The 13,849-nt window shown below is 44.7% G+C and overlaps 1 protein-coding gene across 1 annotated transcript; it reads left to right on the top strand.

Annotated features, from left to right (window-relative positions):
• The first annotated feature begins 2,166 nt into the window (after positions 1 to 2,166).
• On the top strand, positions 2,167 to 4,601 carry LOC133928580 (stem 28 kDa glycoprotein-like). The gene is made up of 2 exons (XM_062374988.1): positions 2,167 to 2,719; positions 3,970 to 4,601. Exons 1-2 carry the CDS (start codon positions 2,253 to 2,255, stop codon positions 4,352 to 4,354), a joined length of 852 nt encoding a protein of 283 aa, XP_062230972.1. The 5' UTR covers positions 2,167 to 2,252; the 3' UTR covers positions 4,355 to 4,601.
• The last annotated feature ends 9,248 nt before the right edge of the window (positions 4,602 to 13,849 follow it).

Below are 13,849 nucleotides of genomic sequence, written 5' to 3'. Positions count from 1 at the left end.
AACCACCCGTTCAGTTTCGGTTTTTATGGTTTGGCTTCTGGCTTTCACCGAATTTCATATCAGACCGATCACAAAAACAGACTATCTGATCAGTGATGTAGATCACACAAAGAAACCGATTGATGCTGCGCGGATCTAGTGACGGTACACGCTGGGGACATCGAGCGCCTCGACGTTGAAGGAGTCGGTGCTTGGGCCCATTCGCACGAGGCGCTGGCGCAATATCTCGTCCTCCTTGTAGTCGTCGTCGTCCGATCACCCACCGTCGTGGGAGCCCGAGGCGGCCGCGATGAAGCTCTTGACCTCATCCTCCTCGAAGGTGCTGCCCAGTACCACCCATCGCATCTTCGTCGACTCGGTCTTCGGTAGCCTCCTTCCGCCGTCACCGTAGCTCCCGGTCTCCATTCGGATCGGGGCAAAGAGGGGAGAGGCGTGTGCATGAAGGGGTTCTACTTCTACGGGTTTGGGTGCTACGAGATGTGTAGGGAAAGGGGAGAGACAAGTAGGAGGATGAGGGGTGGGCGGTGGCCGTGCGCTAGATTTAGGAGGGAAGCGATTCAAACAAGAGATCGAGGGTTGAGAGAGGCTAGCGAGACGAGAGAAAGAGAGGAGAGTGAGAGAGTGAGAGGCGACAGGAGAGGGACGAAGATTAGGATGCTCGATGCCCCTGAGACTGAGATGAGGGGATCAGAAACTGCTGCTTGACTATGGGCCTTGGGCTCGGCCTTTGGTGCGTGGGTCAATTAGGAAGCTGGTCTTTGGCGCACTGGTAGATCGGTTTGCCATTGGGTGGCTGGGGTTGCAATGGGTTGAGTGTATAATAGATCGGTGATATCGGTGGTTCGGTTTCTGCAACCTCAAAACCGCACCGATCACTGCACACCAAGCAACGCTGAAAATAAAACTGCACCAACCACCTAACACCAAAAAAATCGTAAAAATCGGTTGTTTGGTTTCGGTGCAGTTCGATTGTGTGGTTTCGGTGGATTTTTGCCCACCCCTAACTAGCTCCCTACAACGCTTGAAGGCTCGGCCTCTTTGTGGTTGACCAATCTATTGGTATAATTGGTCTACTCGTTAGAACACTCGTGTGATCTTTTCTTAGCTAACTATTAAGGGGACTTACAAGCGTCCCAAGAAAAAAAATGACCTGCATTGACTTTGCCAATAGAACAATGAAACTCTGTGCTAATTTATCAAAATGTTCAGTAACATCAGGAAAACAATTCCTGAAATCATTGATTCTTTGATAATCCGAGCTTTCTGATAAGAAGTGTGGAATACAAAACTAACCATAGACATGGCCATGAGACCACCTTAAAGTGTGAATTGAAGGAGCTATTTGAGATGGACAGCCACTGTGCTACAGCCCCCGAAGAGGTCCAGTGGAGCCATAACCTTGATAAAAGAGAAAAGATGCCTCAGCCCGGTCTACCAACAGATAGGGTTCCTTACTGATTGTACTTAGCTTCATTGTGGTAGTGCAGAACACTATTGCTAAGCACATAATCACCCTCCCATGTATGAATGTGTCTCCACATAACACGCCTACAAGAAATTCATGTAGCTCAGGCGTATATTTTTACGGCCAAAAACAATTTTGTGTGCGGAAAAAAATGGGAACTAGAATTCAAACCCAAATAGCCGGACTTCACCAAGACATGGTCCTAGCTTATGCATATGCTTACGTGACTATACTCATCGGGTGTTGGAGACACTCATGAAAATCCACGCATATCTCACATTCTCAACAAATGGATCGGAATCAGAGCAGAGAAGGGTTATGCCACAGGATTAATAATTTTAACAAGTACCACCTCACCCATGAAGGATCACTGCACATCGTGGAAACGTCAAAAGATCTTGATTTTTTTTTTGCAAGGATCAAAAGATCATGATTGACAGTGGTACCTGACCAACTGCTAGTACAAATCAAGCTAGTCAGGATCAGTGCAATGCCAACCTCGCATTATTGGCGCCTGGGCCACGCATATCTGCATCCGGCCTGACCGTATGCACCGGTCGGATCAGGCAGGCCGCCGCGTCCTCTCGTTCCATTGCAACCGTCCATACCTGCCTGGCTGCCCCTGTCGCACATATACAACCACCGCACCGCGTGTTTCACATGTGAGTCCCTCCAGCCGCACGGCCTCTGGCGCGCAGCCTCTATTAAACCTCACACATGCACCCACGAGGTCCTCATCACAGCAAGCAACACCACATTATCCAGTCCCAGCTAGCTAGCAGTGGCAATGGCGACGGCCAAGGTCGTCGTCCTTCTCGTGGCCCTCGTGGCCGTCGTCGGCTCCTGCGGCGCGTGGGAGTTGAAGATCCGGATGCCGACCGCGCGCGAAGTAGAGGCGGCGGCGGAACGTCTCGAGGAAGACGTGGCGGCGCCGCTGATCCACGCGCTGCGCCCGCTGCTGGGCTCCGGCGGGCAGCTGGGGCGGCGCGCGGGGGTGCCGTGCGACAGCTGGCGGCTGGCCGTGGAGGCGTACAATAAGCGTGACTGGAAGACGGTGCCGACGAACTGCGAGGGGTACGTCGGCCACTACATGCTCGGCGGGCACTACCGGCGCGACTCGCGCGTCGTGGTGGACGAAGCCATCGCCTACGCCGAGTCACTGAAGCTCGCCGGCAACGGCAAGGAGGTGTGGGTGTTCGACATCGACGAGACTTCTCTGTCCAACCTCCCCTATTACGCCGCCCACGGCTTCGGGTACGTATACGTATATGATACGACGAACGTATAACGGCACGTACTTAACGACTATAGAACGCCCAAGCTGATGCAACGAAGCTCAAACTAATTTACACGATAATGCAGCAGGCCTATCCCTTTACAATCTGACACAAACCAACACATTGGTTTTCTTTCAAGTTGGACAACTTGTGTGATTATACAACAACAAAGAAACGCTATTTATCTGTCAATAAAAAAGGAGAAAAATATATCGAATTTCTTACTGATCCGTGTCAAGATTCGCACCGCCTTCATCTTCGGTGATTTCTCCAGTGAGCTCAAGTCTTCTCCGGCGAGAGCTAGGGTTAGGGTTAGGGGTTGAGTTTAGGGCTCGGATTTTTGGGGAGGGATTCATGGCTACCAGTGATAGAGGGAGGCCCGGGGAGGATGGTGGCTGGTGGTGGTGGGGGGCGGGGGCGCTGCCTGCCACGGGTGGTGGTGGATCGTTGGTTGAGCTGCAATGGCGGCGGGAGCGAGCATAGCAAACTGGTTAGAGAGGGAGCGACCATGGGGGCGACGACTCCGATAGCGACGTCGCCGCCAAAGCCGGGTGGGGAGTGGTGGAGGTGGGGGTGAACGGCAGCCGGCTCGGATGAAGAATGAGAAGGGCAGCGATGGAGGAGGGAGGAGCGACGGAGGTGGGTGGGCCGCCCTAGCGCCTGGGACGATGTTGGCGAGGTGGTGGGGTGGCGATACGTGGGGCGGAGTCAGGAGGTGACGGTGGGAGTCATGCATGATGAGGTGGGGTGGAGTGTTGAATGAGAATTAGGGTTAGAAATTTTATGTGAATTAAGACGGATCTAGAGCATTGGATTGAGATCGGATGACCCAAAATTCGAATAATTTCTAAGTAAAAAATCTTACAACAGATAAATAGCCAGACCCACAATAATATCAGAGTAGAAAATCTTCTAAAAATTAAATATTAAAAAAAATGTATGGTTCAACTTTCCTCTCTATCTCTGAAGAAGGGAAAGGACAGGTACGGTTCTGTTGGACCAGGCCATATGCATGTGCCGAGCAAAAAACATGGCAGATGGGGACGTCGAAGCATGTGGTTCCTTGAGATGTCAGATCGGAGTAGGACGCTGCTGTGTTGTGCAGAAGGCATATTATTGGTCCACTTGGCCAATGCTAGTTGGCTACCAACTTTATCGTTTAGTGTCATCCATAAGTACTATTAACCTTGCTAATTACTGTATTATATTTCTTTCTTTCTTACTTAGTACTAAGCCGTACAACGCGACGAGCTTCAACGAGTACGTGCTGGAGGGGAGCGCGCCGGTGCTGCCGGAGACGCAGCGGCTGTTCAGGAAGCTCATCTCGCTCGGCATCAAGCCGGTGTTCCTGACGGGCCGGAGAGAGGACCAGAGGGCCATCAGCGTCGCCAACCTCCGCCGCCAGGGTTACTCCGGCTGGTTGAAGCTGTTGCTCAAGCCCGTTGGGTTCAAGGCCACCGCCATCGCCTACAAGTCCGGCGAGCGCCAGAAGCTCCAGGACGCCGGCTACGTCATCGTCGGCAACATCGGCGACCAGTGGAGCGACATCCTCGGCGCGCCGGAGGGCGCGCGCACCTTCAAGCTGCCCGACCCCCTCTACTACATCGGCTAATCGATCCATTGATCCAACGGCTCTCCGGCTCTACATCAGGCATCCGTCCGTGCTTCCGATTGTAGTCCCTGTGTTGTGATGAACTCCTTTTAATTACCCTCTATGCTTGATTAGCTTCTTTCCGTGTTTTCCCTTAATAGGGGTTCGTTTGATGAGCCGAGATGAGCAATAAGACGTGTTGGAGAGTTATTTGTTATAATAATCATGTTACCCTGCACTAATCAAACAAGAATTTTATTGATGGCTATATGGGGTAGGAGGGATCCGTTTTTTATGGATGAGCAATATGAGACTAAACATCCTGCCACTAATGAGTCTAAAGGCCCATCCTCCTATGACGACAGGTTTAGATTAAGTGTCCACACATATAGCCCTATGTCATGGTTATATTACAACACTCCTCTTTTGACACTTTACCAACGCTATGCTCATGCCTTATCAAAAACTCATTCCGAAAATCAAGTAAGAAAACAGTAAGGAGAAAAGAGTGTATAGCTCAAATATGCTTCTATTGCACATGTTGTCTCCTTAAAAACCTTGTATTGAGAAAACCCAATGGGACATAGCTCAACCAAGGTAAAAAAGAATGCAACATTTAATCCTTATAGATTTGGTTTTTACTCTCATAATCCCTCTACCTTGATCCTGTGGATCATGAAGATCATGTGGCCTATTTTCACAGAAACTTTTGCCAAAATTTAAACCGACTTTGTTGCTCCCCTCAATATAGAAGTTATATAGTATTGAGTTCTGATCTTGCCAAATCTCCATTATGCTAAGACCTGAGGTCTTATATATGAGAATCCTTATAAGATATTTACTCCCCCTGAAGAGGACAACCATGGAGTCTCCTTGTTATTATATTGCTTTATATCCATTATTTTGTATAGATACAACCAAGGATCTTGTGACTATTCACAAGTGATATTATGCTTTCATAATTCACTATCCTTATAGGAAACATGAGTATGAAGAATCCATGAGCGATATAATTACTTATTTTTACCCTATCCATTTGTGACCTATTGTTCTTATGCAATACAAGCTCATACAATCCTCCACGAGGATTTAGGCGATATTGGTTGTAATATTTCATACATTGATAGATGGTAGGTCTAGTCTTTGCAACCTACACTACTACATAAATGATTTTTCAAGGGACAGGTTTTTGACGGATTTTTGAAATTGACAGTAATAAAGGTATTACAGTCATATCCTTAGCTTAGATTGACAAAAACTAGCTTCTTAGCTAAGAATTAATTGTAATAATAGCCTATTACAATTGGTTTAAATTATGAACTAACTGTAATACATTATAGTCGGTTAATATCACAAATTGAATGGAATAATTAGACTAATATAGTCGATTCATAGTAATAATCTACTGAAATATGCTACAGTCAGTTCTTGTCACAAACTTACTACAATAATTGGACTAATCGAGTAGGTTCCAAACGAGAACCTACTGAAATATGTTGCCGACATGGGTTGTCAACATAGTCAATGAGACTAACATGTTTGTCAAATATATGTCATAGTATAGGTCTCATTGATGCAATACATGAAGAAGCCATCGTAACCAGAATAAAAATTAATTGAATTGGAGAAGTTCTAGGAATAATGACTTCACCGGATGAACTGGAGTTTAGTATATTGCACACACTGGAGCATTTTATCTCAGAAGTGGTTCTGCAGTTCAACACACCAAATGGTCCGATGTTAAGGAGAAGTGCACACCAGAGCATTTTCCAGAAGCGAGTTTTTCAATGCAGAAGAGCTTTAAACTCACTGTATGGTCTGACAATGAAGAGGAATGTACACCGGAGGTTTTATCGTAGCATTTTCCAAAAGGATTTTTAGTGGCGTGAGAAATTGTACACACCGGATTGTCAGGTGATTAGAGGGTTATGCACACCGAACAAATGATTAGTGAGAAGTGGCTCGATTAGGCTCAAGTATACACACTGGATAGTCCGGTGACAGAGTTGAAGTTTACACCGGAACATATGGTGTTCACAAATGAGTTTGATTATGGATCCAACGGCTAGTTTGCACTGTTATACACACCGGATGGTCCGGTGTTTGTGCTGCTATTGACACCGGATCTTCAGATTTTCCCAGTTTGTTTGAGCCATTCAAACAACAGCTAGGGGTTGTGGCTATAAATCCCCCACTTCACCATTTGAAGGTGCTGGAGTCTAGAGAAGCTCATATATACTTGAGAAGACATCCAAGCCACTGAAGTACTAAAAAGTGATCATCCAAGGCAATTAGCACAAGATTAGGGAGTGATTAGTGCAATTAGGTCAAGAGAGAGTTGTTGCTAGGTGATGCTGCCTAGAGAGTGGATCAAAGAGTGATCTTATATTGTAGCAAGTGGTATGTTGGCACCATGGAGTCTTGATGACTCGCTGGCATTGTGACATTAGTGGCTCAGGCTTGTTGGCCGTCTGATTGGTGTGGAGCGATGGCAAGACTCTTGTATAGGGACGTGGAGACTCTTGCTTTGGTGGCTCAAGCTTAGAAGTGAAGACAATGGCAAGTGACCAGAAGAGAGGCTTGTGGTGAGGCCTTGCCTTGATGGCTTTGTGGTTCAACCTACTTGAGGCCTAGGTGGCTTGAGGGTTGTGACTGGGTGCCGTCTGGGAGTTATAGCCTAGGTGGCTACTCCAACATGGACTAGGGATAGTGTTTATGCCATCGATACCATGGGATAAAAATCTCTTGTGTCGAGTTTAATCCCTCTACCATCTTTACATTTCTGTATTTACATACTTGCAATTTATCCTTGCATGTTTACCTTCATAGAGTAGTTTTCTAGGATTGGCTATATGTTGCAAATATTTTGAACAGTAGAGTAGACACACTAAATAAACCTAGAGTACATTTGGATAGAAACTGATATAGGTTTATCTTATGAAGTTGTTGGAACTAAATAGTTTTAAGTGTCATAATTCACCCTCCTCTTAGAATATCACTGATCCCTACAATGTCATCATCATTGTTGTTGACGATGATGGGGTCGTCAAGATCACCAGTGGCTATGGCCTTCTTGTCCTCCTCGTCCTCCTCGTCGGTCGAACCCACATGGTTGATCATGTCCTCCTCCTTCTCCTTCTCTTCATCCTCGATGGAGGAGGAGTCCTCGGCACTTGCTTCATTGTCCTCCTCCTCCTCCTCGAAGGAGGGCAGATCATCCTTTGGGTCAGCGTCCTCCTCCGAGCTCATGACCATGCGGTGTAGGGGCAGAGTATACCCTCCACGAAGTGCTGCCAGTACTCATAACTCGGGGAGGAGGAGAGGTAATTGGAGGAGGCCAGTATTGCATCCTCCTCCTCCGATGATAGTGGTGGCAATGGAGGAGAGGCTAGAGGTGGCGGCGGTGTTGGAGGAGAGGCCATAACGATGGTGTAGCTAGAAACTTTGTGTGGTGGAGGAGGAGGAGAGATGGTTCATGGATGGAATGAGGAGGCTGGGAGGGCGAGTAGTTGTAATATAATGGCTGTTCAAGGAAGATGAATGGGCAGTTGTTTCGTTCTTTCTTACTTAGATCGTTGTTCTTCTTGTCTTAAGTTATAGTTCTATGTTTTATATTTATGTTATTTTTTGCAAATCTACTCTTCTATGACATTTTGATGGCTAACTTTGCTCGAAGGAAAATTAAGGTCAGCCTGATAGTGGTTGGGTAATTGGGTCTTGTTCCAGGCCCTTAGGAAAGATTGCTCATCGTTCAGGGACACTAGGTTCATCCAACCCTATGCCAGTGGATGACTATTGCTGCTGCTCTCTAGTGCGCCCTAGCACCCAACAACACCTCTATGATTGCCTTTGATCCTAAACACAACACTTGCTTTGTTCACTACCAATGACGTCGAGATGTAGAGTATTTGTATCGTCATCTGTACAGTGTTGATGAAGACAATGTCTGTAATACCCTAAAATTTAATATATAAATAACACGTACATTATGAAAATAAAATTCTTACCGCATAGAGCACGATATTGGTGAAAATTTAACTTTTAGATTCGTAGCTTGAATGGATGATCTGAGACCGCGAGTGCGTAGAGATCGTCAAAACAATTTTGTTTGGCTATTTGAATGTCTGTTTGGACACTGGGTGAATTCGTAGCGAGAACAATAGGTTTAGATTGTTGGATCGCGATTAGGGTTGTTTTTTTAATTAGATTTTGAGAAAAGAAAAAGGGACATGTCCCTGTACTGCACACGCCACCATCGCTGTTTTTCAAGGAAGGCCACCACCTCTCCCTGATTTTTCCCCACGCTTAGCCCTTCCAAATGCATAGCACCACATCTCTCTCTCTCTCTATCTCTCTCTCTCTCTCTCTCTCTCTCGTTTTTCTCAATTGGAGTAGAAGACCAGGAGCACCACCTCTCATCTTCCCCACGCCAACCCCCTCTCTATCCCGAGATCAGAGTAGAGAAAGCACAATAGCAGCACCTTTCGTTCCACATCACGGCACAAATTTGGGGTTTAGGACATGAACCTAAGTTACCTAAAGGATATGAAGGGTTTAGGGTTAGGGCCCAGATTCAACATAAAAAATTAGCATCTATGATTTTGTCATTAGTCGGTTAGACTGATATAGTGGTGTGGTTTAACCAACCATGGCTAATGCAATCTGTTCATTTGGGAACATACTGTACAAAGTAATTTCCTATATATAGGCCTCTTTGGACCGAGCCCTATCCCCTTTCACTCTCTAGGTTCGACTGAGACCCAATATGACACCACCATCCACTGTGCACCACCGCGTTGGCCTCCAATTCCTAAGATCCACCGCCCCAAGTACCACTGCATTTTACACATCCTAATAACTTTCCTCCATGTTACTCATTTTGCAACATCTAATATTTTGACTAGGTATGCTACATAGGTTAGGTCTTCCTATGGTTCCACTTTTTCCAAAGGTAGTTGTTCCGCTCGTACTCGTAAGTACTTTTTCAACTATGGTATGTGGAAAACATCATGCACATGGGCAAGCATGGGTGGCAATTCTAGGTGGTAGGCTACTTCTCCTCGTCTAGTAATCACATTGAATGGTCCAATATACCTAGGTGCTAGTTTTCTTTTGACCTTAAATCAGCTTAGTTCTCTCAGGGGTGAGACTTTTATGATATATCAGGTATCCAACTCCAAAGGTTAACACCCGTGATTGGGTATATGCATAGCTCTTTTGTCTCAATTAGGCAGTCTTTAGTTTCTCTCGGATTATTCACACTTGCTCTTCAGCCTGCTTCATGATCTCTGGTCTAAAGACATGATCTTCTCCAGTCTCGCCCCAATGTAATGGAGTTTTACACTTTCTCCCATATAGTGCTTCAAATGGGGCCATTTGTAAACTAAACTGATAGCTATTGTTGTAGGAGAACTCTGCATAAGATTCTTATCCCAGCTGGTGTAATTCTGCAACGCATAATCTCTTAACATATCTTCGAGTATCTAGTTTACTCGTTCCATTTGGCCATCAGTTTGGGGATGATATGCTAAGTTAAAACTTAGTATATTGTCTAGAAGTTAAAACTTAGTATATTGTCTAGTGACTCATGTAATTTTTGAAAAAAATCTAGAGGTGAACTGGGTTCCTCGACCTGATACTATTCTCTTCAATATTCCATGTAAGCATACAACCCTTGACATGTACAATTTTATGAGTGGGGCCCCACTATAAGTGGTTCTAACTGGAATGAAGTGAGCTACCTTGGTTAGACAATCTACAATGATCCATATAGAATTATATTCTGACTGGGTACGGGGTAATCCAACTATAAAATCTATGCTAATTTTTCCCATTTCCACTTGGAAACTTTCAAAGCCTATAGCAATCCTATTGGATTTTGATGCCTACTTTCACGCGTTGACATGTGTCACACACGACAACATAATTGGCAATTTCTATTTTCATACTACGCCACCAATAATGATTCTTAAGATCCTGGTAAATCTTGGTGCTACCCATGTGGATAGAATAGGCTGATCGGTAGTAACAGATGTGTTTGCCAAACCATACTATACCCTTATCATACTCAAAGAATCCTGGGGCTTTTCCCCCTTTGAGGTTCTACCTGATGTCTTTGATATGTTTGTCTTTTGCTTGTCCCTTTCGGATGTCTTCATCCAAGGTAGACTCTATCTCCATGGATACGGGTCCCATGTCCATGATGAATCCCAAGTTAAGTCATTGGAACTCTTCACATAGTGTTGGTTGGGCTTCTTGTATCATAACAATGCTGTAGTATACATTTCGACTCAAGGCATCTGCAACTACGTTGGCTTTCAAGGGATGATGTTGAATTCCTACATCATAGTCCTTAATTAATTCCAACCATCTGCATTGTGTCAAGTTGAGGTGTGTCTATGTAAATATGTACTTCAAGCTCTAATGATCGGTGTATATCTCATACTGATTACTGATAAGGTAATGCGTCCATATCTTCATAGTGTGCACCACGGCTGTTCGTTCCATGTCATGGGTTAGGTAGTTCTTCACATGGTTCCTTAGCTATCTAGAGGCATATGCAACGACTTTGCCTTCTTGCATCAAAACACACCCAAGTCCTTGGCGAGAGGCATCGCAATAAATATCAAAGTTCTTTCGAATATCTAGTAGCAGTAGCACTGGGGTTGTGGTCAATTTTTCTTTAGTTCCTTGAAGCTTGCCTCACAGGCATCAATCCTTTCATAGTTCTTTTTTTAAAAGCTTTGTAAGTGGTTTAGTGACTTTAGAGAATCCTTGTTTAAAGTGGCAATAATATCTGACTAAGCTGAGGAAACTATGAACTTCTATAACACTCTTATGTGGCTTCTAGTTTAGTACATCTTTTAGCTTACTTAGGTCCATTGTGACTCCTCTGACAGACAAGATGTGTCCTAGGAACGGTACTTCCTTTATCCAGAATTCACACTTACTGAACTTAGCATACAACTGATGCTCTCTAAGTTTTCCCAATATCATTTTTAAGTGAACCACATGTTGTTCGTCCTTGGAGTAAATGAGGATGTCATCAATGAATACCACCACAAACTTATACAAATACTCTGTGAATACTTTATTCATGAGGTACATGAAATAAGTTACGGCGTTAGTCAGTCCAAAGGACATGATCATAAATTCGTATAGGCCATACTAGGCGACAAAGGTTGTTTTGGGTATATCTAATGTTCAAATCTTCAGCTAGTGATATCATGATCTTAGGTCTATCTTCAAGAAAACACATGCTCCCATGAGTTGATCAAACAAATCTTCAATCTTAACTAGAGTGTATTTGTTCTTGATGGTGACCTCATTGAGTGCTTTATAGTTGAAGTACAATTTTCCTTGTTGAGCTGATCAAACAGATTTTCCTCGTTGTAGTTGAAGCACAGTTTTTCAGGAGTGACTTGGGGATTGTTGTTTCCAGCTGGGGTGGGATTGTTGTTGTTTGGCATAGTGGCTGATAAGAAGGAAGAGGAGTGGGTGCCTAGGGTGTGTTTGAACTTGGAGCATTGTACTATTGACCTTTTTGTGGTAAGATGTGAGGGGAGAGCTGCTTTGCAGGTATTGTCCTTGTGCGGCCATCTTCCTCTTGTGGGCGTCTTCTAGCACACGACGCTTGTCTTCCGGATCCAAGGCCTTGTTGACTAGGAGCTAAAAATCTGGAAAGTCATGAGTGCTTAGTTGCATTTGCATTTTGTAGATGAGTCCATCCAAAAAGCGCTCTTGCTTCTTCTCGTCAATATCCATGTCTTCTAGGGTGTACCGCGAGAGCTAGGTGCACTTGTTTATGTAGTCATTGATCGACATAGCCCCCTGATTCAAGCTACAAAACTTCTTCATCACGTCAATAGCTCCTCCAGGCACATGATGATGGTGAAGGCTTCCTTGAACTCCTCCAAGGTGATAGTCTCATGGTCTTCATGGGCGTTGCAATAGGTGTCCCACCAATCTAATGCAAGGCCAGTAAGCTGGTGTGTGGTGTATTGAACTCTCTCCCAATTGTTGCATTGAGCGATCAACAACTTATTCTCTACAGTATTCAACCACTCTGCAAGCAACTTCGTAGTATGAGAGAATGTTGAGGGCTTTGTCCTCATGAATTCTCCTAACTGGAATTGTCCTTGAGGACGTTGGGGCTGAGATGGAGAGGCGTGTTGCATGTTGGACATTGTCTGAGATAGGCCTTGGAGAATTTGAGTCTACATAACCATGAGTTACTCCGTGTTCATCAGGGGTGGAGATGACAGTGGAGGTGGAGCACATTTGTTGTTGTTATTTCCAGCAATGTTCCTAGTGTTCACCATCTGGTTTTTGGGGTCATAGGTTAGGCATGAGTTAAGCATTGACTTGGGAGGGACTAGGTTGGTGAAAGATGGTTTACTAAAACTTCTCTTATTCGCTTTATTTCCTAAATTCTAAGATGCGGATGAAAATAGACAAGGTGGCCAAGAGTAGTTCTGCAACTCATATCTGACACTCACAAACATAAAGATCCATAAAAACCAATAACACCCAAATTACCTCAAGCGACACTAATGATCGATACTATCAAATGGGACAACTAAATTCCTATTTCCATTACAAGGTGGGTTTGTTGATTCATCCTCTGAGTCACTATCAAGTCCGTTGGATCCAGAGGCTGAAAGGGGCTTAGAGCATGATCTCTAGCTTGGAGGGAAGGGTGATGGCATCACTATATCATTGAGTCGGCATTGAAGGTCCTTGTTTTCTGCTTCGGTGCCTTCCAAACGTTGATGGGCCTTTGTTAGTCCCAATATGACATGGTCAACAAGACTGTCCAAGGTCATCGTGAGTTTCACCTGTAGATGAAGTCTCTCATTCTTGTCATCATCAAAATGGTTGACTTTTGTGTCTAGGAAGCCATGGCGGCGTGAAGGTATGTAGCGGTACAGTGAGTCTTGAAGCTATGATTCATAATCCAGGCACACACAACAGAGAGCTTTGCATGCATCATCTTGCATGCCTTCTTCAAAGCTGACCCTTCTTGTCTTGGTCTCATAGGTGTGGCTACTCTGAATTCTCCATTGTGGGTGCAAGTTCCATAGATGAAGATAATGATGGTACATTCTTCTTCGTTTACCCTTTTGGTTCCTTCGTGCATTGACTTTTCTTGATGTCCCATGCCCTAGAGTATAGCCCAAAGCATCCGCGGAAGGATTTCGTTGCCCAACCCATTTGAGTAATGCACTTCATGAACATCCATCACCATCTATATGTTAAAGGAAGGAAAGTTAGCGAGAGAATAGGGATGAGGAGTCTTCAACGCACGTCTTCTAAGTTTCCAACTTTTAGTTACTTAGGGGTGACCGGACTATCTAGGGTGGCATTCTAGGTCAATATGGCTCCGATACCATCTCTATCGACACTGAACCAAGAATTAATCCAATCTCTGCTATGTGTAGAGCAAGGAATCAATCTTAACACATAGTGATTTTATTGATGATAACAAAAAATGTCCATAACTTATTTGAATAAAAT

This window comes from Phragmites australis, chromosome 9 (genome assembly GCF_958298935.1).
Source record: "Phragmites australis chromosome 9, lpPhrAust1.1, whole genome shotgun sequence".
Lineage (NCBI taxonomy): Eukaryota > Viridiplantae > Streptophyta > Magnoliopsida > Poales > Poaceae > Phragmites > Phragmites australis.
The sequence above is the reverse complement of the archived record's forward strand: the minus strand, read 5'-3'. Positions and strand labels throughout refer to the sequence as shown.